Source organism: Corvus kubaryi, unplaced genomic scaffold, assembly GCF_017639235.1.
Source record: "Corvus kubaryi isolate FWS band 111438036 unplaced genomic scaffold, C.kubaryi_AGA036_p1.0 71, whole genome shotgun sequence".
Lineage (NCBI taxonomy): Eukaryota > Metazoa > Chordata > Aves > Passeriformes > Corvidae > Corvus > Corvus kubaryi.
Window position 1 is genome coordinate 1,282,718 of NW_024582059.1, and position 26,305 is coordinate 1,309,022.

The 26,305-nt window shown below is 39.7% G+C and overlaps 1 protein-coding gene across 2 annotated transcripts in view; it reads right to left on the bottom strand.

Annotated features, from left to right (window-relative positions):
* MANBA (mannosidase beta) overlaps positions 1 to 26,305 on the bottom strand; it is a 54,415-nt gene that overhangs the window by 4,393 nt on the left and 23,717 nt on the right. For both annotated transcript variants that reach the window (XM_042049664.1, XM_042049663.1), the window contains exons 6-15: positions 24,367 to 24,542; positions 21,659 to 21,769; positions 16,419 to 16,570; positions 15,205 to 15,322; positions 13,001 to 13,087; positions 12,334 to 12,501; positions 10,131 to 10,349; positions 8,693 to 8,857; positions 6,843 to 6,987; positions 377 to 519 (exon numbers count right to left, since the gene is read on the bottom strand). In XM_042049664.1, coding sequence (XP_041905598.1) covers positions 377 to 519; positions 6,843 to 6,987; positions 8,693 to 8,857; positions 10,131 to 10,349; positions 12,334 to 12,501; positions 13,001 to 13,087; positions 15,205 to 15,322; positions 16,419 to 16,570; positions 21,659 to 21,769; positions 24,367 to 24,542 — 1,484 coding nt within the window. The remainder of the gene's footprint in view (positions 1 to 376; positions 520 to 6,842; positions 6,988 to 8,692; positions 8,858 to 10,130; positions 10,350 to 12,333; positions 12,502 to 13,000; positions 13,088 to 15,204; positions 15,323 to 16,418; positions 16,571 to 21,658; positions 21,770 to 24,366; positions 24,543 to 26,305) is intronic.

Consider the following 26,305-nt stretch of genomic DNA (forward strand, 5'->3'; position numbering starts at 1 on the left):
CCCCCCCCCCCCCCCCCCCCCCCCCCAGTCAGTTAATCGAGTTCTAACACCCAGGGAACAGTTTTGTTAAGTAGTGAGGTACCATTTTTCACACTTTGTTCTATTTAACCATCAGTCTCTTTAAGATTTCAACAGAACGGTTAATTTCAGCCTTATACCTACAGGCTATAAGCAAAGCAATTTCTTCTTCTGTGAAGCACTACACACTACTATAATAAAGGATAGCATTGCCCCTAAGAAGATTAAAGACTAGAGCTGCACCTCATGGTGTTTGAGCATGGCATTACCGAAGCTTTTCTGTACAAAGACCTGCTCCTTTCAGCATCTCACATTTTTGCAGGAGGCACACAAGAGTGGTGACGGAGGTGTCACTTACCCTCAAAGTCAGCCTGTGGTCCACATGAAGATCTGAGACACCGTAAATGTGCAACACTCCTTTGTCTTCAAAGGCCACAGGCAGCAGCGGTGCAAAGAAGTTTTGGGCAAAATAATGGAGCAGTTTCCACTTACCACCATACTCTAAAAACGATTATAAAGACGAAGGATTGAAACAGAATCCAAGAGTGCCTTGTCACACAATCCCTGTATGTGGTTTTTGGTCCTGCTATGGCAATGCAACATCCTTCTCCACCCTTTTTCACCTCTAACAAGTGCAAAGAATGACTGAAGGCACTCTTGCCTCCTTCCAGGCAAGGCTCTGCTCTGGAAAAGATCTGGTGCTCTTTCAAGTCTTACTTTGAGCTTCACCAGAAGTTTACAGTTTTCTATGTCTTTGTTCTATCATTGCTACACTCTCATTCAGTTAACAGAAGCCTTAAACACAAGTGACAAGAGTGACAGAGCGTACCACACATAAACCAAGCAGCTGGAGCATCTGTGCTGTTGAGAATCCAGACAAACAAGCTCGCATTGCCACGAACTACCACTACTATAAAAAGTATAAAAAATTTATACAAAATGCTCTCTTCCCCTTTTTCAGTCCTCCTTTCGGTTCTTCCTTAGAGGAACATCAATAGCAATAATGATAAAAATAAGTTCTCAAACCAAAGATAGCTCTGAGCTTGGCAAAACAAATTTGCCAAGATCTAGAGACAACACCTCCTCCATGGAAGTTAGGATCCATGACAGACACATGACAAACAGTTAATGTTGCCTCTTTAATGGAAAGCTGCACCTCATTACTTTTAATACTTTGAAAGTCTGCCATTAAACTGGAAAAGCCATCAAACTCTGCATCCTCTCCAAAAAATGCAATTTTTCTTTTTTGCTATGCAACACTGCCATATAATCATTTTGAAAGAGAAGCTGCATCCATTTCTTTCTCTATTAACATTCCATCTAGCACCCACTGTCTGCATTTTAAATTTGTCTTTCCCCAACCATTATCCAGTCATTGAAATGGCACTAAAAAGAAGTAGCAAGTCAGCTGCACCATCTCACAAGGAAGAAAAGTTAGATACTGGCTTCATTCTTGTTTCTGGCTCTTTGTTTTATACAACAAGTTTAAAGCTGATGTATGCTGAAAAATATTTTCAGTGATATGTTTTTGTTGTAGCTCTCTTAGTAATTACTCTCAGTTTCGGTTCTTGTACAAAGCTCTTAGCACTTTCAAACATCTCATAATTAAAGACTTATCCAGAGTGATGTCGTCTTTCAAGGGTTGCTGTGGCTTTCCCAGGGGGACTTGAACATGCTTTGTCTGCACTCCACATAGACATGAATGAACTTTGTGAAGAATAAGTGCATTAGCTCCAGCTTAGCACCTTCCACATCACCTTTTCTCAGCAAGTTCACAACCAGCTAGCTTGGAGAACAACAACTCAAATCTGCCTGGGAAACCCACACAAGACTGAACTGTGCTATGAGATAAGTCTGTTGCCAGCAAAAACACCACTGGCATTCAAGTTAACTGCACTGAAGCAAACCAAAGAGAAGGCTGAAGGAAAACTTCAGGAGAGGCAGCTGTGTTTCTTCAACACAGACAGTCGATAAACTGATGAACATTCTCAGTATATTGGTGCTTCTCAGTATAGAACTGTAGAACCACTTATGTTGGAAAAGACCTCTAAGATCGAGTTCAGCTGTTCACCTGCCAAGTGCACCACCAAAACACGTCCCTAAGTTCCCATGCCACACCTGTACACTTCCCTGGGCAGCCTGCTCCAATGCTTGAGAACACCTTCAGTGAAGAATTTTTTCCTAAGATCCAATTTAAACCTCCACTGGCACAACTTGATGCCATTTCCTTTTGTCCTGTCACTTGCTAATGGAGAAAAGGGGCTGACCCACACCTTGCTATGGCCTCCATTCAGGTAGTTTTTGAGAGTGATAGGGTGGGGGATAGGGTGTGTGTGTTCCAGCCTCCTTTCCTCCAGGCTAAGCACGCCAGCTCCGTCAGCTGCTCCTCACCAGAGTTGTGCTCCAGACCCTTCCCCAGCTCCACTGTCCTTCTCTGGACATGCTCCAGCCACCCAATGTCCTTCTTGTAGCAAGGGGCTCACAACTGAACACAGCACTTGAGGTACAGCCTCAACAGTGCTGAGTACAGGGGAACAACCCCCTCCCTGGTCCTTCTGGCCACACTATTCCTGACACAAGCCAGGAAGCCACTGGCCTTCCTGGCCACCTGGGCACACACTGGCTTATGTTCAGCCACTGTTGACCAGCACTCCCAGGTCCTTTTCCACTGGGCAGTTTTCCAGCCACTCTGCCCCAGCCTGTAGTGCTGTCTGGGGTTGCTGTGGCCAAAGTGCAGGACTCGGCACTTGACCTTGCTGAACCTCATAAAACTGGCCTCAGCCCATCAATCCAGCCTATCCAGATCTTTCTGCAGAGCCTTACTGCCACTCCCACCCGACTTGGTGTTGTCTGCAAACTGGATGAGCATGCACTTGAACCCCTTGTTCAGACACTTGATAAAGATATTAAACAGGGCTGGCCTCAATACTGAGCCCTGGGAAATCCCTGCAGTGACCCGCTGCCAGCTGGTTGTGAATCCATTCTCCACCACGCTCTGGGCCTGGACATCCCGCCAGTTTGCTTTCGTGGGGAACAGTGCACCCATCCACACCATAAGCAGCCAGTTTCTCCAGGAGAATATTGTGGGAAATGGTGCTAAGGCTTTGCTAAAGTCTAGGCAAACAACATCCACAGCCTTTCCTTCATCCACCAACTGGGTCACCTTGTCATAGAAGGAGATCAGGTTGGTCAACCAGGACCTGCCTTCCATAAACCTGTGCTGGCTGGGTCTGATCCTCTGATGATATGAACAAAGGCACGTTCTGGCATTCCAAGGACACTTCCTGACAGAAAACATCAGTGGTTTAAAGAACAAATCTACCAAAACCTGGAAGTGCTACAAATTACTCTTCAATCATTAAACTTGAGAAGATGGGCGATTTGGACTGGGGCTGGATTATCTGAAACAGAGTCAACTGTGGGGCAGTATCTAATCTAACAAACAAAAGCTATGGGCCTTGTCTGAGAAATGGGCAGGGAGAGTCTGGGCATCTAGAGCTGCAATCTCTAAAGCCTTCAGGACTGCTACAGGACTTCCTGGAATTTCAATTGTCAATTAATTAATTTGCCAATGCAATAGATGTTGCCCACTGCAGAATCCAGACAGAGCTCACCACAAGCTCAGACCCAGCATGGTCTGAGCTTTCAGTGCCTGTTGACTTGAATTTTTTTCTTGAGTTTAATTCACATGATGAAAATCTAGGCTTCAACTGTCATATATGGAAATGGATAATGCAATTGATGAAGAGCAGTTTCTGTTACTTAGTTTAATATAAAATCCTGTTTCTTTTTGAATGGATCCTTTTCTCAATCTCTGCTGTGCCTTTATTTCCAACTGGATTACAAAGCCACACTGCAGAGGTTTGCTACCTGGGCAGCAGAGATCCTCAAAAAACTTGTACAGTGGAGAAGATGAGTCAGAGTGAACGTGGCATTAAAAATTCACAGGGAAACACAAACAAACAAAAATCCCAACCAACAAACAAAATCAAATCACACACTTAAAAGTTTGTACCATTTCAAAACCCATTCCACTACTACAACACCCATTGTTTTGGAATGTTTGAAACACTATTAGTCTGCTTACCTCAGATCAGCTTTTAAGAGGGTATTTCCCTTCCCAAAAAAACTAGAGCCATTTTAAAGAACCACAACTGAACTGCTATATCAGTTTCACACAGGAAGTGTCCTCCAAAGACAACTTTTTCAGCAACAGGATCTTGATAATACAATTGTCGAAGTAACTTCAGACAGCAAGGAAAACTGAAGCTGACTTTAAAAATCCCATATTCTTCAGTTCTTCTGTTGTCTTGATTTCCGTAAGACCAGAGCTACACTCCTTTATTTAAAAACGGGCAAGTTGCATATCAAATACACCACACACACCCCCCCCCGAAATATAGATGTAAAAAATCTGGAGATCAGGAAGTTATCATGAGAAACCTCTGGGTTTAAACTTCCCTGTTACAGACATGCATGCCCAAAGGCAACAGTCAAAAGCTATTTAAAATAGCCCTGGGGTGGTTTTCTCCTCCTCCCACCACACTTAAACGAATCCTTACAGAAATCCAAGTTCCTCAATATTTTCCTGACAATAACAAGGGGTTTGCACTCTCTGTGGTATTAAACTTCAGAACAGGAAACTAAAATTAGGTTTGTAATGAGACTCCAGTACCCTTTTTTCTGACTCTTCCCTGAAGCCTTCTACACTGATGGCGGGAGTGCAAATAAACTGATCTTCCTGAAATGATTTTAAATTAATCACTTCACACCATTAAATGCAACCCCAGAAACATGCTGCTAGTTCTTTCCTAACCTCAGTCTCACAAACTCAGATCAATTATTCTCCACAACAGCCTGTACCAGGGCTCACCAGGGGCTCTAAATATTGAACCTGCAATAAAAGCCAGTTATCTGATCAAGGGAATCTCATGACAACCGAATTGGGTACCTCAAGGTGATACTTGTCTGTGAGTGTCACAGCACTCCACCAAAATACACTGCAGAGATGCTGAAGCATCCAACATGGCACAACAGGCTCCACAGCGAGGTGCTAACAGTCAGAACCCTGATGTGATAAAAGCTGTTTACTTCTCAGCTGAAGGCAGAAGTACTATGTCACAAGTGCTGTGCTCTGTTATCATTCAACCCCAAGCAAACATCTTAAAGGTAAAAGTTAAAAGGAGAAATATTTGCTACCTTCTTCCTTCCCCACCATGTGGAAACATTTCTGCTTTGTACCGGAAATTATGTAAACCCCTCCATGACTTTCTGCAAAGTACCAGATTCAAATAAAAGCACTCAGTGGCGATACTACTGTGCCATCTAACAAGATGCAGAAACGTGTTTTTGAAGTGCAAATAAAACTAATTTCTCCAAAGTCTTGCATAATTTCAGCCATTAGCATTTCAAAATCCCTCTACCACACTGCCTAATTAAATGAATATTAAACCTTTCCTCATCTCACTGAGGGAATACAACAAAACAAAGGGACAGCTGTATCTCTGCTGAGCTTCCCTCTTCTAAAGCAACTTCAACAACATATGAATAATTCAAGTATTTGATAAATATTCTACAGTGATGTCAGCTCTGCACTCAAAAAGGCATTTATGGTCTCCAGAACCATTACATCTATCAATACACCTGACCTTAGAAAGGGACACTTTTCCAAGCATCTTTTTCTCTTAAGGCACTTAAAGCCTAAGAGCATCATTCACTGCTAGAATCATAAAAATGAACATAGTGATATGCCATTTCCTAATACAAATCTAGAAAGTCCAGAAAGATGAGCATCATAGTTGGACCACTGCCTTAACATTTAAATAAATTAGCCTCTTTCGTCTACTGGTTTTTCCTTTGTTGTTGCAGTTATTTTGCTTGGATTAATTAAAAAAAAAAAACCAAAAAAACAAAAAGGGAGAGGGACAAACATCTCCTAGAGAAAGAGGGGGAGGAAGGGGAGGATGGTGTGGGCTAATTTTTTCTCAAAACCAGGCGAAATGGCCTTTTGTTCTAAGGACAGATCGAGACTGTCCTTAGACAGTCTTGCAAATTTTTCTCTTAGCTTTTTCTATTTGCTCATGTTTTTTCACATATGAAATGCCTAAATAAAGATTTTCAAAACCAGAATATGTGAGAAATGACTAAAATTGAAAGAGTATTTACCCAAGTCCTATACAGCTGCCATAGGACAGCTTCTCAATTTCAAAATGACTTCTAGACAAAATGCTTGGAACATGAAACACAGCCACTTCCTTCATGCCACACATTCCTCATTCCTCCCCTACTTCTTACTGCCTAAGTGACTTATCTCTTTATATTGTCTGATTATTTTTGTGTTCTAAGAGAAAAAAAATACAAGATACCACGTGTGTAAAGAGCATATTAACAGAATAATTTAGTCATAAGGAGTGATTCACCTCATCTGACACCAAGTTAGACATCAAATCTCAACCAGTCATCTCCTATGAAGAGCTTCTCAGAAGCTACACTGGGTGAGAGATATCTTATGAAGTTCTATGAAAATCAAATTCATCATGGAGACAATAATTCATCCCAGTTCTGAGACAGCTAAGGACACAGTGAATCACATTTGGACATAACCATCTCTCCCCCAACTGACTACAGAAGAAATCTAGATGCTCAGCCTTTACATTGTAAATCCCATCCTGGAAAGCATTTCTAAAGGATGGACAGAAATATGTTCAAAGTTTGTAAAGTTGCCCAAAAGACAGAGCAAAGCTGTATTTCTTATTCTGATACTTCCAGATGAGGAAAATACAGTTGGTGTTTGGTGCTTTTTACCAGACTATCAAAAAACTTACCCAAGGAAGCCCATGAAGGAGCCTGCCAAATGTCATTGAGTTGCCAGTACAGAGCTCCCATTGTGTGTCCTTCTCCATTGATTATTTCACTTTGACTAAAACGATAGAATTCAGTTTCTGTCTTTATACACTGAGCCTGCATCACCTTGGTCAACAAAGAGATAAAAAAATATTTTTGGTATATTGGATTTTACTTCTTTGCAAAACATGTGTGAATATATTGATACACAACACAGATTTCACAGCAACATAATTTTAAACTTGAGCCCTGAGGAATATCCACCTGCAGTGCAGTGGGTCTCTGCTGGAAGGAATCTATTCCTAGCAGCTCCCAACAGCCTTGCAAGCAGTAGCCTTCAAGAATCTCATACAGGACTACTTCCATATAGTGAAGATGGTCTTTGAAAGGCAAATGGAAGACAAGGAAAATAAAATGAAATTTAAAATAATTTTTTTTACATTAATTTAAATAACCCCCTCCAGAGCTGCAAAATGACGTTAAGCTGCATTACCTTGGTGTCTAAAGCCTGACACTCTGAACTTAAAACACACATTCTCACTATACAGTCAAAACTGTGCATCAGAAAACCGACCTTTTTTCAGCCGCACTCCCACTCCTTTTCTCATTCTCTACCTTATCTAAAAAACATTTTTCAGAATTTTTCATTGGCCAAGTTCTCAATGGACGCTAAACAGATTTCTACGTTCTTCACACAGTTTATTATTAGGCTGGGGAAAATATGAAGAAGTTCTTAAAATAAAGGCCTTTAGCACAGCTTAAAAGGTAAAGATATTACTTTTAGTTAACCATTAAAGCAAGTTTGATTTCTTTATCCTTTTTGCTATCCTTATTTTGGTATTAAATTGTTTAACCTGTTAATAAGGCCTTGATAGACTTAGCCTTACAGAAACCCTCAAAGCTTTTTGAGTCAGGACCTCACTGTGCAAGTTTTACCCCGTCTTCAATTTCACAGCATCATCTATCCTTGTTCTCTTGTCAAGAGTGCCAAAAATTCTCAAGCTATTTTGCTTTTATATAAAACTTGCTGACAGCAGCTCTCAAACATTAAAAACTCAGTGAGTGTGCAGTTATTTCCATCAAGAGTGTTTCTGAAATTCTTGAAACACAACAAAAATTAACAGCACTTTCAATTTGCCCAATAGCATTAAAAAGTTACTTAGCATCTTTTAAAAGTTGCACAGAAATCACAAATAAAGAAACAAGCATGAGGTAGAACTACTATGGATGATGGGCAAAATATATCCTTCTGATCTGAAAAAAACCCCAAAATATATTCTCTAAAATATCAATATTTGAGTCCATAACAAAATAAAAGCTACTATTAATCTAATTAATAGAGAACTACATTTTTGGAAAAAATCTTGCTTCCAAAGCTCGTGTGTTCCATGTGGCAAAAACCAAAGCAGTGAGCCTACAGGAGCCACATGAAGAGCAAAACATCCCCACCCTGGAACAGGGAGTAACATGCAACACTGGGAATAATCTTGTACCATGGAAGCCCAGCACATCTCTGCATCCTCCACCAGCTACATGAGCCCAGTTGGAGAGAAGGACCAAGGTACCACATACTGACAGACTTTCTGCCAGTTGAGACAGTTTCTGGGTAATTCCTTGAGTATTCCAGCCCTTCTATGATGAAAATTGGAGTCTCTCTACAGTAAAAGAGAGACAAGCTAGTTCCAAATTAAACTGGACTCTCCAATGCTTCAGTATGGAAACTTTCTTTATGATGGAACATTCCCTAAGGGACCAGGTCCAGTTCTAACAGCTGACAGAATCTAATGGAACAAGTACTGACAGCTACTTCTATGGAAGACATCACTGTTACCTGAGTGAGGTAAATCATATCTTTGAACTGCTTCACAGGATCTGGGCTCTGGGGAAGCTTGAAATGACGCCCAATCTCTTGAAGCATCTGAATATTGCCACCTTCATGGTGTTGCCGATGGAGAGAAAAATTGCTTGTGTAGGACCAGTCCTCAGGGGAAGAAACCTTTTAAAAAACACAAAAGTAAGGTATCCGAAGGAAAAGGTAGAATGTACATTTAATGACTGTCAGGATATTGAGGAAAGGACATTCATAACAGCCTACTGGCATCATCCAAAACCTTAAAATTGGGAGTGCATTTCTATAGTGCCTCATGTAGTCACGCAAGGATTTTGAATCACTAACACCCTTTGCTTACACTCCTTGCACAAATAAACGAAAACACACACTGCTGTTGAATCCAGAAGAACAACTTTTGGCTCAGTGACATTTAACTTATTTGTCCTACGGTTTAGGTTGGCCAAGGGACTTCAGAGTTTTGCTGGCATTCATAGTAAAGCAGAAACACCATAGATTAATATGGAAAAATGTACTCTAGTCAAACACATTTAGGTATAAGGGTTACATAAGTCAGTAGGGTTATAAATTCTAATAATATGTATATATCTTTTCAAAACCTGCCTCTGATAACAAACGATCATAAAACAGCTTTTTTCAACTAAAGACAATAATGCAGCATAACTCATTAAGTTATTATTGCCAAGCTTTCATTGTAATTATACTCTCTAAACAATCTTTGGATTGAATAATTTTTATTAGCATGTTATTAATATGGATGAATGTTCTGATTATGCTTCAGATAAAATGCTTTGCCCAGCAAATTGAAAGGAATATTCTGAACTCCTTTTGGTTGCATGCATGAACATCAACATCTCTCCCTGGACAAAAGGACAAACAGCATGATATGTCTCTGCTCCAATCTGACAAATAAGATAGAATATATAATATCTAAATGTAACAGGAGACAAAACCAAATCCTCTTACATGCAATACATTAAGAAACAAATTATTTAAATCAAAGAAATTGGTAAATACATAAAAATCAAAACATTTTAAAATTTGGTACAATTCAGCTTTTGTCAGGTTTCTTCTCTTTCTCAAATACATGTCCCTAGACACCACAAAAGTAAACAGACGTTAGTCAATCATTACTGAGCTATACTTTAAATAGAATTACTATTAGAAATAAGAGTTTTATAATAGTCTCTCATTCAAACCACCTCTTGCAACATCAAGGTAAGTATATTTAACACTAAGGAGGGAAACAGTACTGTTTCATCCCCTCTCCCCACCAGCACACACTTCTATCCCACTTGTGCCATACCACACCTAACAACACATTACTACAGTCTGGATGTGGAACTTTGTTGGGAAGAAGCTCACTGCCCTCGCTAAATGAGAGCAAAGGAGACAGTAAGGTGTGGAAGCCCAGCCTTACCTTTTCAATTGTACTGAAGGAAGGCCAGGACTGAAACCCATATTCCGAAGCAAAACGAGTTTTAGGATACACTGTCCAGTTCCAGCAGTCACTCTTGTAGTCATAGAAGTGTGTGTCACCATAATGGGTGTCATAAGGATTCTGGGAGAGCCAACCCTGTTTAACTGACTCCAAGCCATTGGTGGGACTGGATGCAACAAAAGGACGGCTCTTATCTTCCTGGGATTTAAAGAAAACAAAGCAAAACTAAAATACAACCCCCTTACAAAGTGATTGGCTTTTATCATCTGAATTCATAGACCATTTTTTGAAAAGGCGGGGTGGGGGGCAGGGACAACATGCCATTGCCAAATGTCTGAGTCACCACCTAGGAAACATTCCAATTTATATCCTAACATTCATCATCTTTACTTGCTTAATTAGCTTCTTACTTATGTTCTTGGAGGACAGCTGGGCATGATTCTGCTTGCTCTGCTGTTCTGAGGGATTCTCTCCTCTCATCAAGAGATTTTCTATCTTTATACACCTCTAAATTCTTAATGAAGGCTATTTAAAGTGTGCCTTGTGAAATATATACTCAAGGAACATTAATACTTGAATACTGTGACTTCTTTATAGAAAAATTATTACTGTTGCAGTGTTTTTGCAAGAAAAAGGCCATGATTTTCTCCTTTCTTATTAAACAGTCACCTAAATTTAGTCCTACCAAATCCAAGGTGTTCTGCTTTTAATGCTTGCATGGTATAATTACAGGTTATTGTCATTTTAGCTGGCTCTGCATGCTAAGATAGATGAGACTACAAGAAGGGTTACATTTCAAATTGTTCAGAGCTGCCTTTATTTATAGCCTCAGTAGACTTAGGATACTAAATCTTTTAACAGTAGCCTACAAAGTACTGAAGGAATCCTTCTGCAGGTATAATTCATTTAACACCCTACTTGTAGTAAGATAAAGGCCTGAGTTAAGTTTCCAGTCACAAGTTACAGCAACTGGCTCCAACACTGCAATGCACTCAAGACATGTGCTTCATTTTAAGAAACTGTCCTGTTTCCCTGTCTTCTTCTTTTTTTCTTGATGTGAGTAATTAATAATTAACTGAAACAATTTACTAGAGGATATCCTGGATTCCCTGAAGTCTTTAGCTCAAAGTTAGAAGTCTTTTCAAGTTACCTAGTCCAGTACTACTAGTAGCTACAGGTTTCCTCAGCTGGCTTGTATTACACAGGACCTGAAGTTATTTCCCTCTATGGTTCCTTTTTGCACGTAAAATAGCAGATTATTCAGTGGATTTAAAATAAAAATGGGTCCATCTTGGATGGCAGTGCTGCAGGAGTGAACTGCAACTAAAACACAGTATCAAGCCAGAATACATCACTTTGCTGCACACACACTGGCCACCCAACTCATGTAGCTAATCACAAAAACACAACAGGATACCTTTACACACAGCTCAGTAGAGAAATCTAGAGTCTGCTCTTCTAAGAGGAGAAATAAACCTACAAAAGCTGTGCAAAACGGGTAGTGCCAAATCACAGTGGACTTCATCAAGGATTCCAAGTGCTTGTGGGCTGCATGCTCACAGTTTAAATTTTATATCAAAATACTTTATTTTGCCTTCATATACTGTAGAATACCAATATTTTGTTTTTTCAAAAACAATCAATACAATGACTACACAGCATGAGTTTAATGTTCAGCATCACTTTGGTTTTACCTGCTTATAACAAAAAATATTCAGTCACATACTGAAAAAATAACGTCTTTATAGATTTGTTCAACTGATATTAAAAGACCTGAGGGTTGTTAAATACCTTTCACAGTATTCTTCAACAAAATCAGGATAAAGGAAACCTGATCATCTAGATTAATTAATGGGCAAGTTGACTTTTGTCCACTGAAGTGAAAGCACTTGTGGACGTACTAAAAACAGGAAGGAAAAAAGAAGCAAGATCCACTACACTTTCAGGTTTTACTTTACACATCACAAAATGTTAAAGACAAGTAATTTTTTCTATTTTTTTACTTTGAGAATAACTCTTGAGTTTAAAGAGTTGTTTAGAAGGGCTTGAAAAGGGCAATTTCTCAACGTGCTCTTTTTCATGTCTCAAAAGGATTAAAAGAAGAAAAGGAAATCCCAACTTGCTCAAACATTAAAACTTTTTGCCAAGCCATATCCCCCTAGGGTTTCTTGAGATCACTTACAGTAAGAACTATTTCTCGTATGTTCTTCACATAAAGCGTCACGTAGTCTTTGATATAGACTCCTCTATCAGCATAAGGTATGGAGAACCAGTTGCTTGCAAGTGCTGCTTCATTTTCATTGTTACCACTCCACAGAATAATCGATGGATGAGATTTCAAACGTCGTACCTGAAATACAACTTACAGTTTCAGAAGTCAAACAAAAGTACTCATCTTTAAAACGAATTGCTTTTTAAAAAATCACTTTATTACTAATTGAATTACAAGTCCACACGTATATTACATATGCTGAGCCCACAATTCCCATTTTCTGCCACACAATTCACTATTCCCTCAACTTGTCACCAGGCTCAAAGTTTTGTAATATACACTTTCAGAAGGGCAAACTTCTAATATGCTGACATGTATCTGCCTCATGCATGTGTGTACCATCCACATCTACTCAGCCATGTGTGAAGGATAAATGCTGTGCAATCTGCTTGACTGACTACTCCAGCAAGTAGTTGGAGGAGTTAAAGAAGATTTAGCAAGGGTACATTTTGCGTCTGCTACATAAAGGTACCCTAACAAACACTTCCAAACAACCATTTTTGGAAAGCTAACTTATACAGTCAGTCAATCAAAAATAGATACTGTGAAATACAGCTTTGATACAAGGATAAAATACCTGATGAGAAACTTCTGCTCTTACGGATTCTAAATAATTCTGGTCAGTTGGATACAGTGCACACGCAAACATAAAATCCTGCCAAATCTACAAGGAAAAGGAAAGATAAGAAAACACTGTCAGCAAATTATTTTTATTATTTTACAAACAAAAAGTATATGGCTACTGGGATGCACAATCCTTTGTTCAGACAGAAAACAAATCACATTCACCATGGGGCTCAAGTATGTGTCCACTCCACTGTGGTTATCCTCAATATCAGCGTTACAAAATAATTACCCTGAGGAATGAGATCCTGACAGTCTACACTGAGGAGTGGAATACTGCTCAGTAGATGAAGTTCTGTGAGTTTCAAAAGAACAATCAGAAACATGAACATCTAGCAATTTGCAGCTGAACAGAACAATTTCCTATTTATTTACTACTTTGCAGGTGTGACACCAAATACCCATTACTTAATGAGAAGAGATGATAATTCTTCTGATGTGGTACTGAGCACACTTAACAAATGTTAAAGTGTACTTGTTAAGAAAACACCTCCATACAAAATGATCTTAAAACCAGCAAATCTTACCCAGTAAGAGGGGCAGAAACAAATTAGATCCTCTAAAAACACAATGATCTTTCTCTTTAAAGAAAGATCAAGTAGGTACTAGAGAACAGCAAGCCTTTCAATTCAACAACAGTAAACTCCATTTGTACTTTGAAGGAGAATTACAGAAAGGAGAAGGGAAGCCCAATGAGATGGATAAGATTTCTTGTTTACCCATTTTGTTTTTTAAATTGCTGTAACCTTGAGATTCCTTCTAGTCCATCTCAAATGTTAATGAAAAGTCCTCCAGAAGGAGCATGATTTACCCAAAGGAGTCTGTAGGAGACTCCACTTTTTGAACACCATGCTACATAGAGAGAGAGACAGACCAGCTCCACATACAGTTGCATTTTCACTGCAGTGAGAATATGCTTTTACGTGGCTCTTTTCAGCACACATTCCCTAAGGAAACTGAAGATAGAGAATAGGACAGTGGGGGATAATGGAGCCATTAATAATTGTTACAATCCTAACACTGTACAAAAAAAGCAAAGCTATTGCTGCAGAATCACTCATAATCCTTTACTGACTGTTGGTGTCAAAACTCTCTATTGAAAGAAACTTTTTTCCACTATTTCCCTCAGTGAGCTATGACTGCTTTTCCTTAAGCACAGCTTGACTCCAATACACTTTTAAGCCTTTGCAAGACCATCAGAAGAAACAAAACCAAAAACCTCCACCACTGCCCCCTCCAGAATAAGGGTCTGATTTTCTGCATTTACTTGCTATTTTGGCTGTTAAATAGGATCTAAATCTTGCACTGAGCACTGTACAGGCACAGATCTAAGTGGCCTACTTAAGGTGCCTGGTGTCAAAAATTAAAGAACTGTAAGTGCTCAGAAGCCTTGAAAATCAGGACACTCATTCAGATGACTAAAATAGATGTAACTTTTTTTTTTTTTGCAAGCACACACATCTGAAAGCAGCAAGGTATGAATTCTGTTTCGCTGTTTTCCTGGTGTAGACTAAGACCAAACACACTTCTTGGGATTTTTAATACCAGATGCAACTTGACTTTCATTCATCTAGTCACTACTTCATCAAAACTTATTAATACGTGCCTCCAAGCTCATATAATCAAAGGTACTCATGTAGGATTAGTGATTGAAGCAGGTGTTCACCTTACAGCTACATTTATATTCAATTATAATTTTTTCAAAATGGCCCTTTGGATTATGCCTTCCATGTTTGACTATGGGCCAAATGGAAAGTCTGAACCAAAAAACCTAAACCTTCTCAGCTATTACTAAAAGGAAGAAAATACTTTTGAAAGAAATAAAATCCATTTCCACAACTGAGAAAAGCATGGCTACCTTCTACCTAATGGCTATCTTCTACTACAAAGTCTCCAAAATATCATTTCCAGATTCAACAGACATCCCAGCCTTTGTAATCAGAAACCATTCAAATTAAAATAAAACTAAAAAACCCCAGCCAATCAAAAAATCAAGTTGATCTGACCTCTCGTGTTGATACTCCACAATGTCCTTTGGAAAGATGGTTAGAACTTATGCATTAATCCTCTTATTTTTTTCATTTAAAGTGGATTTTCATTTACATTTACAAGTTCTTGTCAGTTTCTAAATAAGTATTCTGTGTTTATTGTTTTTACCATTATTCCCATTTCATCACAAATGTCGTAGAATTCATCTTGTTCATATACTCCTCCTCCCCAAACACGAAGGGCATTCATGTTAGCATCTGCTGCAGACTTCAAGAGTAGCCTCAGTCTGTCAAATACAAAAAGGAGATATAAAAGTTCTGTGAAGTTGTAATACTTAAGAGTTTCTAAGGTGATACAAAAAATGAAGAAACCAACTCCCCTACTGAAAAAAAACCCCAAATCTAAGTCATTAGCAGGCAATCTAAGACTTAGAACTCAGAAAGTATCAAAATACTCTAGTTTCTAAACCTGCATGTCTGGACAAAGCTCTCAAAAAGCAATTTTTCGTGCAGAACAGTTGCTTGGTCCTGTTAACACATACGAAATAGATGGAGTGACACATGTGTAAGTGCTTTTACAGAAGTATTGGCAGGCCCAGATTTAAAAATACTATATTTTATTACTCATGTTGTTCTTTTCTCCTCTGATATTACTTGCTTTGTATGTCAATTACTTGGATTCAAATTCTCTTTAACCACAATCAGAAATGTATATTCTCTTCCTGAGTTCCATAATGCATAGCGAGAATGGGGAAGTGACAGGGTGAGGAGAAAGACTGAGACTCGCAATCTCATTTTAAGGGTTTCAAGCTCCAGTCATTTTTCCTTGCATCATACTGGCAGCCTCTAAATTGCATGTGAATGCACACTGTAGCATGCCCTGTTGTCCTGGTTCCCAGAGCAAAGCTTAGTCCAAGTACAGGACAGCCACCCCACCTGCATCTCTGGGGTGCTGTGCATTGACAGGCAAGCAGCCTAGATGAGATGAGGAAAAGGGAAAAGAAGCTGCTATGCACTTATGAAACCCTGCATGACATGGGCTAGGACATGGATGAAGTGCATGTCCTCCAAATACCAATGGATGTGTCCAGGCAATAAGGTCAAACAGCCTGAGCATTGACCCTAAAAATACCCAAAAGGTCAGTAACCTATGAACTGCAAACAATCCCCTTCCCACAAGTAACTGCACCTGCATGCCTTGAACATTGTTCAAATCTGTTCTTGTTAATTAAGCCCTAATTCTGAAGCCTTCACCCCAGGACAATTACTGTGCTACCTTGAAAGTTTTACTCACTAAAGCCAACCTTTGACAAAGGGTGTAGAGAGAATCAGGAGGAGGAAAACATGATCCTTTATCCTTAGAGAACATCAAATGTGGCTTACGTGTCAGAGGTCACTCTGTCCTGGAAAGAATCTGCTGGAATCCAGTTTGAGCCCTTAATAAAAATGGGTCGACCATTGATTCTGAAGTAGAAACTCAGACCTGGTGAGCCAGGAATAGGCTCCTGAACAAGTTCCACTGTTCGAAAATAAACCTGTGAAGATATGAAACTTAGATTTAAAGCTGACAAAATATGAATTAAAACGAAATAAATAAAGAAAAGCATTACAAAAGGGATTGAACTGAACAATAACAGCTTAGAATTTGTCAAGGAGTCAAAAGACATGGTCTCATCTCTAAATTCCTGCTTGCTTAAAAGACACTGTAACAGGACTAGAAAGAATTCTTTCAATAAACCTGTTCACTTTTTGAAGTTGCTATCGTATTTAAGAGAGAGCAAGAGAAAGCATGAGCAAACAATTGTACATGTGCATGCAAGCATGTAAGGAAGAGGCATATGCAGTTCGGTTGTTGCAGAACTCAGTCAGAAGTCCAGCTGCAGACCAGTAAGAGGAATACAGTGGTTGCACCAGATCAGAGACACCATTTAATCTGCAATTTTCTCCTCCCAGGAGACTGTGGCAGCTCAGTTTTAAGTCTTGTCCCTGAATGCCTAGCATCAGATTCATGTAGTACCAGCAAAATCTTCCCCTTTCGCTGTTCTGAAATGATACCTTTTTAATAGCTGTAGCACTTAAAGAGAAGAAATATGCATGCAAACACAAATGCCACTTTGCAAGTGGCCTCTGGCCATCACAGCTGTGTTGGAACAGCATGATCAGCAATAATGTTTCAGAGAGACCAGTTCACTAAATAAACACTAACTCTGTGTAAAGTATTAAAGATCACTCCAGATAAAAGCACATCTCAAGAAAAAGCAGAAGCCAAACCATTACAGCTGCTCTTTTAGCCTAATATATGGCATTGTGATGCTGAAACAAGAAAACATTCCTTCTTCCGGTTGGAGGTAGAATTAAAGTTCTCAGGAAATCATTCCAGTCGTTTTCTGGGACTTTACTACAAGCAGTGATGCTGCCCTGAGGGGTATCCTGATTGCACTGACATAAACAGCCATGAGAGAGCAGTTAGTGCACTGCAACTGCACTGACCCTTTATTTGTACAGGTGCCTTCCCCACCTGCCATGTCAGCTCCCGCCCACCTCCCAACTCCTACAGAAAACAGCTCTTTCAGGGAGACTTTAAACTTTTTCTCCTGCATCCTTGTTCCAGTTCAACTTGTCTAAGTCAGAAAGAAAACACTTCTTTCTTGTACCTGTTGCTCATTATCATAGGGAGATAACTGGAAAATTAAATAAAGTGAAAGAAAGCTAATAGTAAATTTTAGCCAAAACAGGTTTGGGTCAGGAGGGCAGGAAACTAATTTTTTCTAGTCTACTCCTAAGATAGCAACCACTCCTCCCTCAGATGACTGTTTGCTTTACCTTTTCAAAAGGTCAGCTTGGGGAGTACAGCCTGTTCTCTCTCTGCCACACGCTTCAGTTGAGGCAAGTATCTGTCAGTAAATCAGGCTAAAATTAACCTAGTTAACTGCAAATGATACACCTGTCTTTAAGACAAAATGCAATTCTTTATTTCACACACCAGACATGGCTGGAGTGCAAAAGGGAAATTACTAATCCCACTATGGGACTGCATTTTCTAAACTTCCAACTTATCAAGAACTACACATATAGACAGAAATCTATTTCTAGTGGTAGGGAAGAAAAAGAAAATCACCTCTTTTTGCTTCCTTTTCAGTGCTTTGAAGTTAACAGGACAATTATTAACCAAATACCTGGATAGAGACAATGCATGTGACAAACTAGATGCATTAGTGGAGGTCACAGATCACTGAGCTCAACCTAAACCTCTCTGCATCATGGCAGTGACCATTCCTATAATTTTGCAGACTTAGTTTAACATGAGAAGTTGAATTAAAAAAAATAACCAATGTTTCATACAACTTTCACAGCTACCCTAACTCCTGAAGGCTACAAAAGAAAAACTACAGTATGAGTACTGTACTGGTGAAAAAGTTCTGACCTTCCTACAGTAAATTCAATTACTTGGATAAAAACTCCTCAGTCTCCATTGTGGCTCTTTTTTTATGGCACAAAGTGGAATGGGATCTGCAGTTGGAGCTGCCAAAGTATCTGGGATGTCATCTTAATGGATGTCATCAGGCAGGTTGGGACTGTCTCAGAGTGCATTCATAATGAAGTACATATATTACTAACAGAAGTTATATGATATTGCTTTATTCATGCTCAAGTGGAACTCATGCAATTGGCCAAACCCAAGGCAATCTGAGAGGCTGAAACACTAGGCCAGGACCACCCAGACAGCAGCAGCAAGAGTAAAAGCTCCTTAGCCTCAGCTCACATTCCCAGGCCTTCAAGTTTCAGTGCAACTCCATTGTTCCCCCGGGGGCGATCTGGCAACAGCACATCTTCCTGTTCCTACTACAGCTTCCTTCTGCCTTGTGGGGTAAAAGAAGGGCAATGGGAGATAACCAGCATCTGACATGCCTGGCTACATGCCTTTCTGGCTACCAAAACCTTGGCCACCTTGAAATCTGTCTGGCAGAGCTTGCTGCCTGAGGGCTGAACATTTCTCCCAGTCTTGCAGCACGCACAAGAGACTCTCTAGCCACCACAGACCAATCAGCTGGTTCTGGGCATAACTATGAAACAGATACCTGGTTTTTTAAGGCACATACAAAGGCTTTGTACACAGTTAGGTGACCTGTGGATCACGTTTGGCATTCCCATATTTAGCAGTATGAAAAGTAGTAAGGATAAAGAGGCCTAGAGCTGAAATAAGATCACAGAACAACCCAGTGACTAACAAATTAGCAAGCAGCATGAAAGTGGTGTGAAAACTACAAAGCCAGAAGGAAAGACTTCTGGAAGTCATGCTAAAATGCCTAGGGGGAAAAGAGTGTGTAAAGGGATGGAGGGAAAGAAGCTAGAGGCCAAGATCTTGAAAGTGTAAAAATAGCCTTACAAAACAAAAAACTCTGAGTACAGTGCTGGAGAAACAGGCATGCAGAAAGATGGGGAAACAGAACTGAAAAGCAAACAAATGCCTCATGGGGCAATTCCTTGACGTAGGGACGGCAAGAAGAAAAGCAACTTACCAATACCAAATAGGACCCTCCATCAAGAAAACTAATTTCACTCTGAGATATGACTTTGTTTCACATGATCCTAAGAAACAAACTCTAAACCAAAATACTCAAACGGAAAACCAAACCAAAACCAAACCACATCCCATCCTGGATGCTGGGTTTTATTCTACTTTGGTTTTCTGCTATTCTGAACTGGAATGAGTAATTATTTCTCTCAGCCAAAGAGATTCCCAGCACGGCTGGCTAGAGCTCTATAGAGCTCCTGCAAGTAAATACTGGAAGGCCACCCAGAAGTATTCCCAAAGGATTAGTTAATGTTCTGAAGACTATTCTAACATGTCAGAATCCAGAAAGTAGTTCAAACTAGGTGTAGCCAAATCTGACATAAAATCAAGCTGTGTTTTCTCACATGTACAGTTCTCATGCGTCAGTTTTCTCCTGTCCAAAGTTAAGTAGATACTCATATGGACACAAACCACTTGTGAAATGCCTCACCACTAATTTTTTTTTCTGGGGAAAAAGAAGAGAAAAGGTGGAAGTAAGAAAGGGTGGAAGCAAGGGTTATTCCTCTTGAATACAGTCACTACAACATGGACAACAGAACTGACAACAAAACAACTGTCAGGAATACTAATCCCTGATTGTATCTCCTGAACTAATCAAAGTTCTTATTAAGCTATATGAATGTTGCTATTCAGTCCTGCTGACATGAGAGAAAATTATGCTACAACATGAAAAAACTGCATGCAGAGCCTTTTTCCACTCATACAGCTCTGGGTGGCGGGTGATGCTGTGTGTGCACACGTGTGTCTGTCAGAATCCAAGACAGAGATTCAAAAAACACAGGATGGATGATCTGACTTCACACTGTAAACTGTAAAGGCTTCATATGCTGGTTAATTTACAATGCCCACTATGTGGTGCAATGCCTTCTTTTTCCCCCTCTTTCCCCTTAAGAAGAAAAAAATAAGAGGCTTCTGTTGTAGACCATGAAGTCCTTATGATCATATGCCAGAGAGCTCTATGAAATATTCTGACACAAGCACCCAAATGGAACTGCTTAGCTTTCTATCATTGTGCAGTTTTCACACAGTAGTAACAGAATTTTCCTTTTTACAGGCTTTATAGCCGTATTTCCTACAACCAGTTTTGCCAAGCATAATATGCTGTGTTTACTTGGTGTGGGTTTTTTAATTGTTTCAAAATTAGAACACTAATAACAGCAAAGAATTATTATTATGACTTCATCAGTCTGTATAAAGACTACAACACCAGAAGCTACTAGTTTTTCATAGGGTTTTTTCACATGAACAAATGTTACAGCAAATAGCAGTTTAGATGTTTGGTGACCAGGTTAGTTTTTAGTGAAGCAATACACACCAGAAACATCTAACAAATGCATACATTTACATGGTTGTTTCCACATGTTCATGGCATAAGGAGCCCAGTCTAATCTCTATGATTTTTCTTTTTAATGGACAATTGGAAATCACCTCTTCTAGGCTTCTTAGTAAAACCAAACAGATAATTAAACAGCCAGGGTGTTAGAGGAACCCTTATGCAAAAATTCCTGAATATTACTTTTATGGTCATATTTAAGATCTTACCTCTTCTCGAGCCTGAAGCATATCTACCACATTCTAATAATGTATGTTAGGTTTTACGAATGTGTCTATCCCATAAATTTTTTACAAACTGAATTATCAAGAAAAATCTCAGTAATAAAGCTTTGCATAATCTTATAGAAATCTAAAAGGAGTTTTCAGCGCATGATACAAAACCAAGAGCATGGTATATCAAGTTTAGAAGTGCTGTTTTCTTTTCATAAGCTAGAAAACTCAAGAAGTAAACATCTTTTCGCTTCTGAGGTTTCCAGCTAACTTTAAGTCATCTTGCAGCCTGAATATAAGTAAAGGCATCCATACAAGCTAAGACTAATGGAAAACAGGTAGCCATACATTGTGATATTACAAAAACTCATTTCTCATTAGCATTTTCACATGCATATTACAATCCATCAAGATATTTAAGAGCTCTAGACACCTGCTACGCAGAGCAGATGTCCTAACAGTACCAGTGCAATGCCAGATGTAACTAAGCTGAAGGGCTCACCTTTGAAAACTTCTCAATCTGGCATCCTTCCTCCATCATAAAAGTTGTTGTCATGTTGTATCCAGTTTGCTTTCCATGTCCATTTGGCCACCAAGCCTCCACTGCAGAACTCTTGAACATACAAAGGATAAAGTCAGAGCAACATATATAAAAAGAGGTAACAAATGCACCTGGGGCTCAGATACCTTTGGGTGAATTACCGCAAATTTAACAAGGTTTTGTGCTTCAGGTGAGATATGCTAATGCTGTCTCCAGCTGCAGCTCTGAGGTGAAAATCATTTACAGAGAGAACTATGATTTCCTCTGCTGAAGTCCAGGCTATCACTTCATGTCCACAATAGGCCATGAGCACACCCAGACATGGATGCACACATCTGGCTGCTACTCCTCAGCTGAGGTACACTGACACACTACTCCTCCAAACCCCAAATATCTGTGTCAGGAGCAGCCACTGTTCACTGAGCTCTGTATCATACACCTCCTCTCATTGATCCCTTTATCTATCCCATGCTACATTCAACATACAGCAGTGACACTTTTCAACTGTGACTTTGGTAATATGCGACCATACTGACTGCTTCACGTATGTCAAGCTTTTAAATCAAATTCTTTCATTCTTTCAGTGGTTTTTCCTTTGTCTCTCTGTGCTTCCTAATCGCCTCATTAGTACACCGTAATTTTTACAAACATGAAATACAATCTCTAAGATGACAGAATATTTATCTTCACTCTAGCAGCCTACTTCTGCTGCTCAATCCTGTTGCCAGCATTTGCCAGTTGAGTGCACAGCACAAAAATTGTGGAAAGAAAGCAATAATGCATGCAACCAAACAATGGAGGGATCAGCACTGAACATAGTCATGCAAGGAGTGCCTCAATCTTTTCAAACAAACTGAGGCCAGAAAGCAGCCCAACAATATGTTTGGCTGTAGCTATACTTGGACACAACCACGACTATATCGTGAATGTATCTTCCAGCTTCTCCAATACAGAATTATCATAACCGCTTGTGAGGAAGCACTGATCTCTGTGCTGCATGGAACCACAGACTCAGTGTGTGCCTCGACAACAAGGGAGTGTTCGCAGCTGCCTGGAACGACTGGAGTGTCTCATTGGCCACTAATGATGTCACCCCTGTGCTCACCACTAGCTAATAAGCAAAATGCTCTCATGTTGGCAACATAGCACTTCGAGTGGCAACTGCAGGAAGGCTGATAAACATCTTGGTGATATGCAGCACTCGAACACCTACTGACTCCACAATATAATCTGCAATAAGCTCTTAAGTAGAAGGAAATTTCTGGTGTTAAATTCTCAGTATTTAACATGCACCACACAAGTCTGTGTACAGAGTAAGGGCTCCGTTAGCCTCGTCAATACATGAGAACACATTTCGGGGCTTCTCGTAAAATCACCTGATGTGAATTCGTGCAGCAAAGCCTTTTGTGCACAAAGAATAATGAAACACTGCTGCTTCTGCTCTGAAGGAAGTGCTTCCTCCCAGACTTGCAGTTGCACTATACTAACAGATCTCTTCTGGGGCTGGGGGTGGGACAACTAAATAAGCAAAAATAATTTCTGAAGTTTCACTTTTCAGCACCTGCTTAATATAATACATTAAAAAGCTAAGCAGAGACTAATGGTTGTTTTAAATGAAACTGGGTATTGGTGATTGCTCATGTAGCTTGCATGTCAGATGACAACATTAACAAAAACTATGTTTCTAGGCTTCTGTGACAAAATAAAACAAAGCACGTAAATGCACAAGTCACAAAATGTACAAACTAGAACATAAACACCCTGCTTGCTTTCTCTCCACTCAAACAACTGACAAGTGAACTCAAGAACACACACACAATGCAGTCAAACTGGGAAAACAGATGCAGATTTACACAGCAATGCAGAAAATCAGCAGAGCCAGTAAAATATAGAAAAGCTTGAGGGCAGGACCTCAAATGCTATTAACCGCCAGTATTGTCAGAAGCCCCAAATTCCTGCTCACAGCATATCACCACCCACAAATGTGTGTCCTGTGGCAGTGAAGGTCCCATGGAGAACTCCATCAGGTGTGGCTCCTGCTCCACCTGCCTGGGCTCCCACTCTGTCCACTGGCCTGAGCCTGATTTTTCAATTGAGTTTGCTCCTCACTAGAGTACCTTTTACCAGTCAAAAATTCCTCCTGAGATTTGCTGATCCAAAGGACAAGACAATGTAAGGAGTATTACTCCACAAAATTTTCTTTTGCTTTTATTTACCTGGAAGATTATCTACTAAGAGGTTTGAGAAATGTTTCCTCTCTGTCCTGGGACAATCATGCATATTGTAGTATATTCTGATCCCCGTCAGTCCAGTGAACAGTAGCATGTGAGATATCTGCTGCCAGTGAAGCGAAGCGACACAGGGTATCCAACGGTTATTTACCCAAATAACTCAAAATAGGTCATTTAACAGTGGCCAGTGTTATGTGATCTTTTTTCTAAGGCTTCATCATCTTTTTGCTCTGAACTACATAACTCCACAAACATCAGATTTTAAAAAGCAAAAGAACTCTTCTCCTACCCTGTAAGGGGTACAAGACTGTTGTTAAAAGTCAGGAACACAGTAAGGAATGGGAGGGAGGGCTAAAACTGGCACGAAGGCGAAAAGTCACATTGGAAACCAGGGGAAACATTTTGCAGCTGACTAGCTTTCCACACACACCTCCTTACCTTGTTGATGTTTACATGCAGCACAATGCTGCCTTCTCCAGGTTGAAGCCTCACACTGAACGTTTGCTGCGTTTTTAATTTGGGAATGTTCACAGTCACAAGACCTGCAACTGGCTTGGAGCTGACTACATCAAAAATAGACTCGACTTCAAGACACCACTGCTGAGCACTCTTTACTAAGTGAAGGGGGAGAAAAAAAATGGGAATTTAAGAATTATGTTTATATACCTATTAGTTAACACCACCTCTCATTAAAAAAAAATTCAAACACCTAAGAGTAAATTTAACAATTTTCAGGCTGTGTTTGAACCAGATCTACACGGTTAATCTTCTTACTTAGCTCATCTGTGTCAAAGAGAAGAGAACAATGCAATATGATTTATGTTTCTTAACTCTTTTTTTCATTCAAAAGCCATCCAGCCTTTTTTTTCAGAGCTCTGTACAAAAGTCAGAGACCTTGACACCAGTCACTTCATTAGGAAGGAATTTTTTCCCACCAACTCCCACAGACATTGTATTTGCTTTTAGTCAGCATTCATATGAACATGGTCCTCTTTGGGAAAGATTGTAATCACAAGCCAGTACAATCACTTTTGTCAATGAAACAAAAACAGTATTAACAGAAAATGATCTGAATTCATCCCAGACTCACTGGGCAAAATGAATGGAGCTACACTGGGGATGAATTGGGCCCACTGTGTCTAGACTTGACAGGCTATATCTTTATGTCTCCCACCAATGTGTCGTGGAGGAAACAAGTTAATGACTTCCCTGAGATCTCTCTGAAGCTACCACAGAGCGTCCTCTCTTTTACAGAACTTACTGAATAAGGAGAGCCAGGGTCAAGGGTACTCAAGATCTATGTGTAAATTTCCTACTAACTTCAGCAATTGAATTGCCTAGCCACTAACATAGCCTGGCTAATCCTATATTTCAAATGTTACATATTAACATACAAGCAAAAGCGAATAAAACAGAAAACAAGGAAAACTAGAACTAAGACACATTTTGTATACCCAAACTACAAATAATTTACTTTCTCTTTTCATTTATATACTCAAGCTCTCCTTCTTCCACAAGAGAAAGAGAGCTCACTCCAAAAAACAAAGAATTGCATTCAGCCCTGGTGTGATTTTCACTGTCTTTCATAGAATGAAGAGCAACGATTGAGTTCCTGAGTTTATATTACACCCAGCATTACCCAGTGAAGATCAATTTTCTGAAATGTGGAAAAAGTTAAAAAAATACCCACTGTACAAGGGTTAGACATTACAGTGCATTTTTCCTTCCCTACAAAGACATATAAAAATTCCAGTCCATTCTTAACCGAATGATCTGTGGGGTCTAGGCACAGAAACCCAGAACAATGAATCTTTTACAGACTCAGTGGTCAAAAGGCTATGACACTGATGAACAATAAAAGTATGTAGGCAGCTTAAATTCAGGTTGTTCATTTACTCTTTCTTTTTCAAACGTTATTATGTTTAAATACTAATAAGCTCTTGCTCTGGTTCCAAGCCACTCTCTGCTGAATGAAAAGAGGTTTGCTCTCTCCACTTATCCAGAGAGCAAGACTTTACCTACCAGAAGGTGGAGTTGTGGGAATGTGGGAGGGACCAGAGAAGGTTTTTACTGTAACTAAATTTTAGAAAGCACACAGTCTGTGCTGGGGCTTTCCATGGAAATTCCAGTCACGTTAATTCTAGCTAAGACCTGCAGCTATTTCAGGACGCTTTAGAAGCAGCCATGGAGTGATGTCTTCCTCTTTTATTCATACACAACAAATCTATTCCCAAGGGGCGAAATCCGCCCCAGTGCAGAGGACCCACGTGCAAGCCTTTACTCCACTGAAGACTGGGCTCAAGAGGCAGTGAAAAAACCACATGGGTGGTCTACAATGGGGCATATCACCGCTTGCAAAAAGTTTCAAAGGAAAATT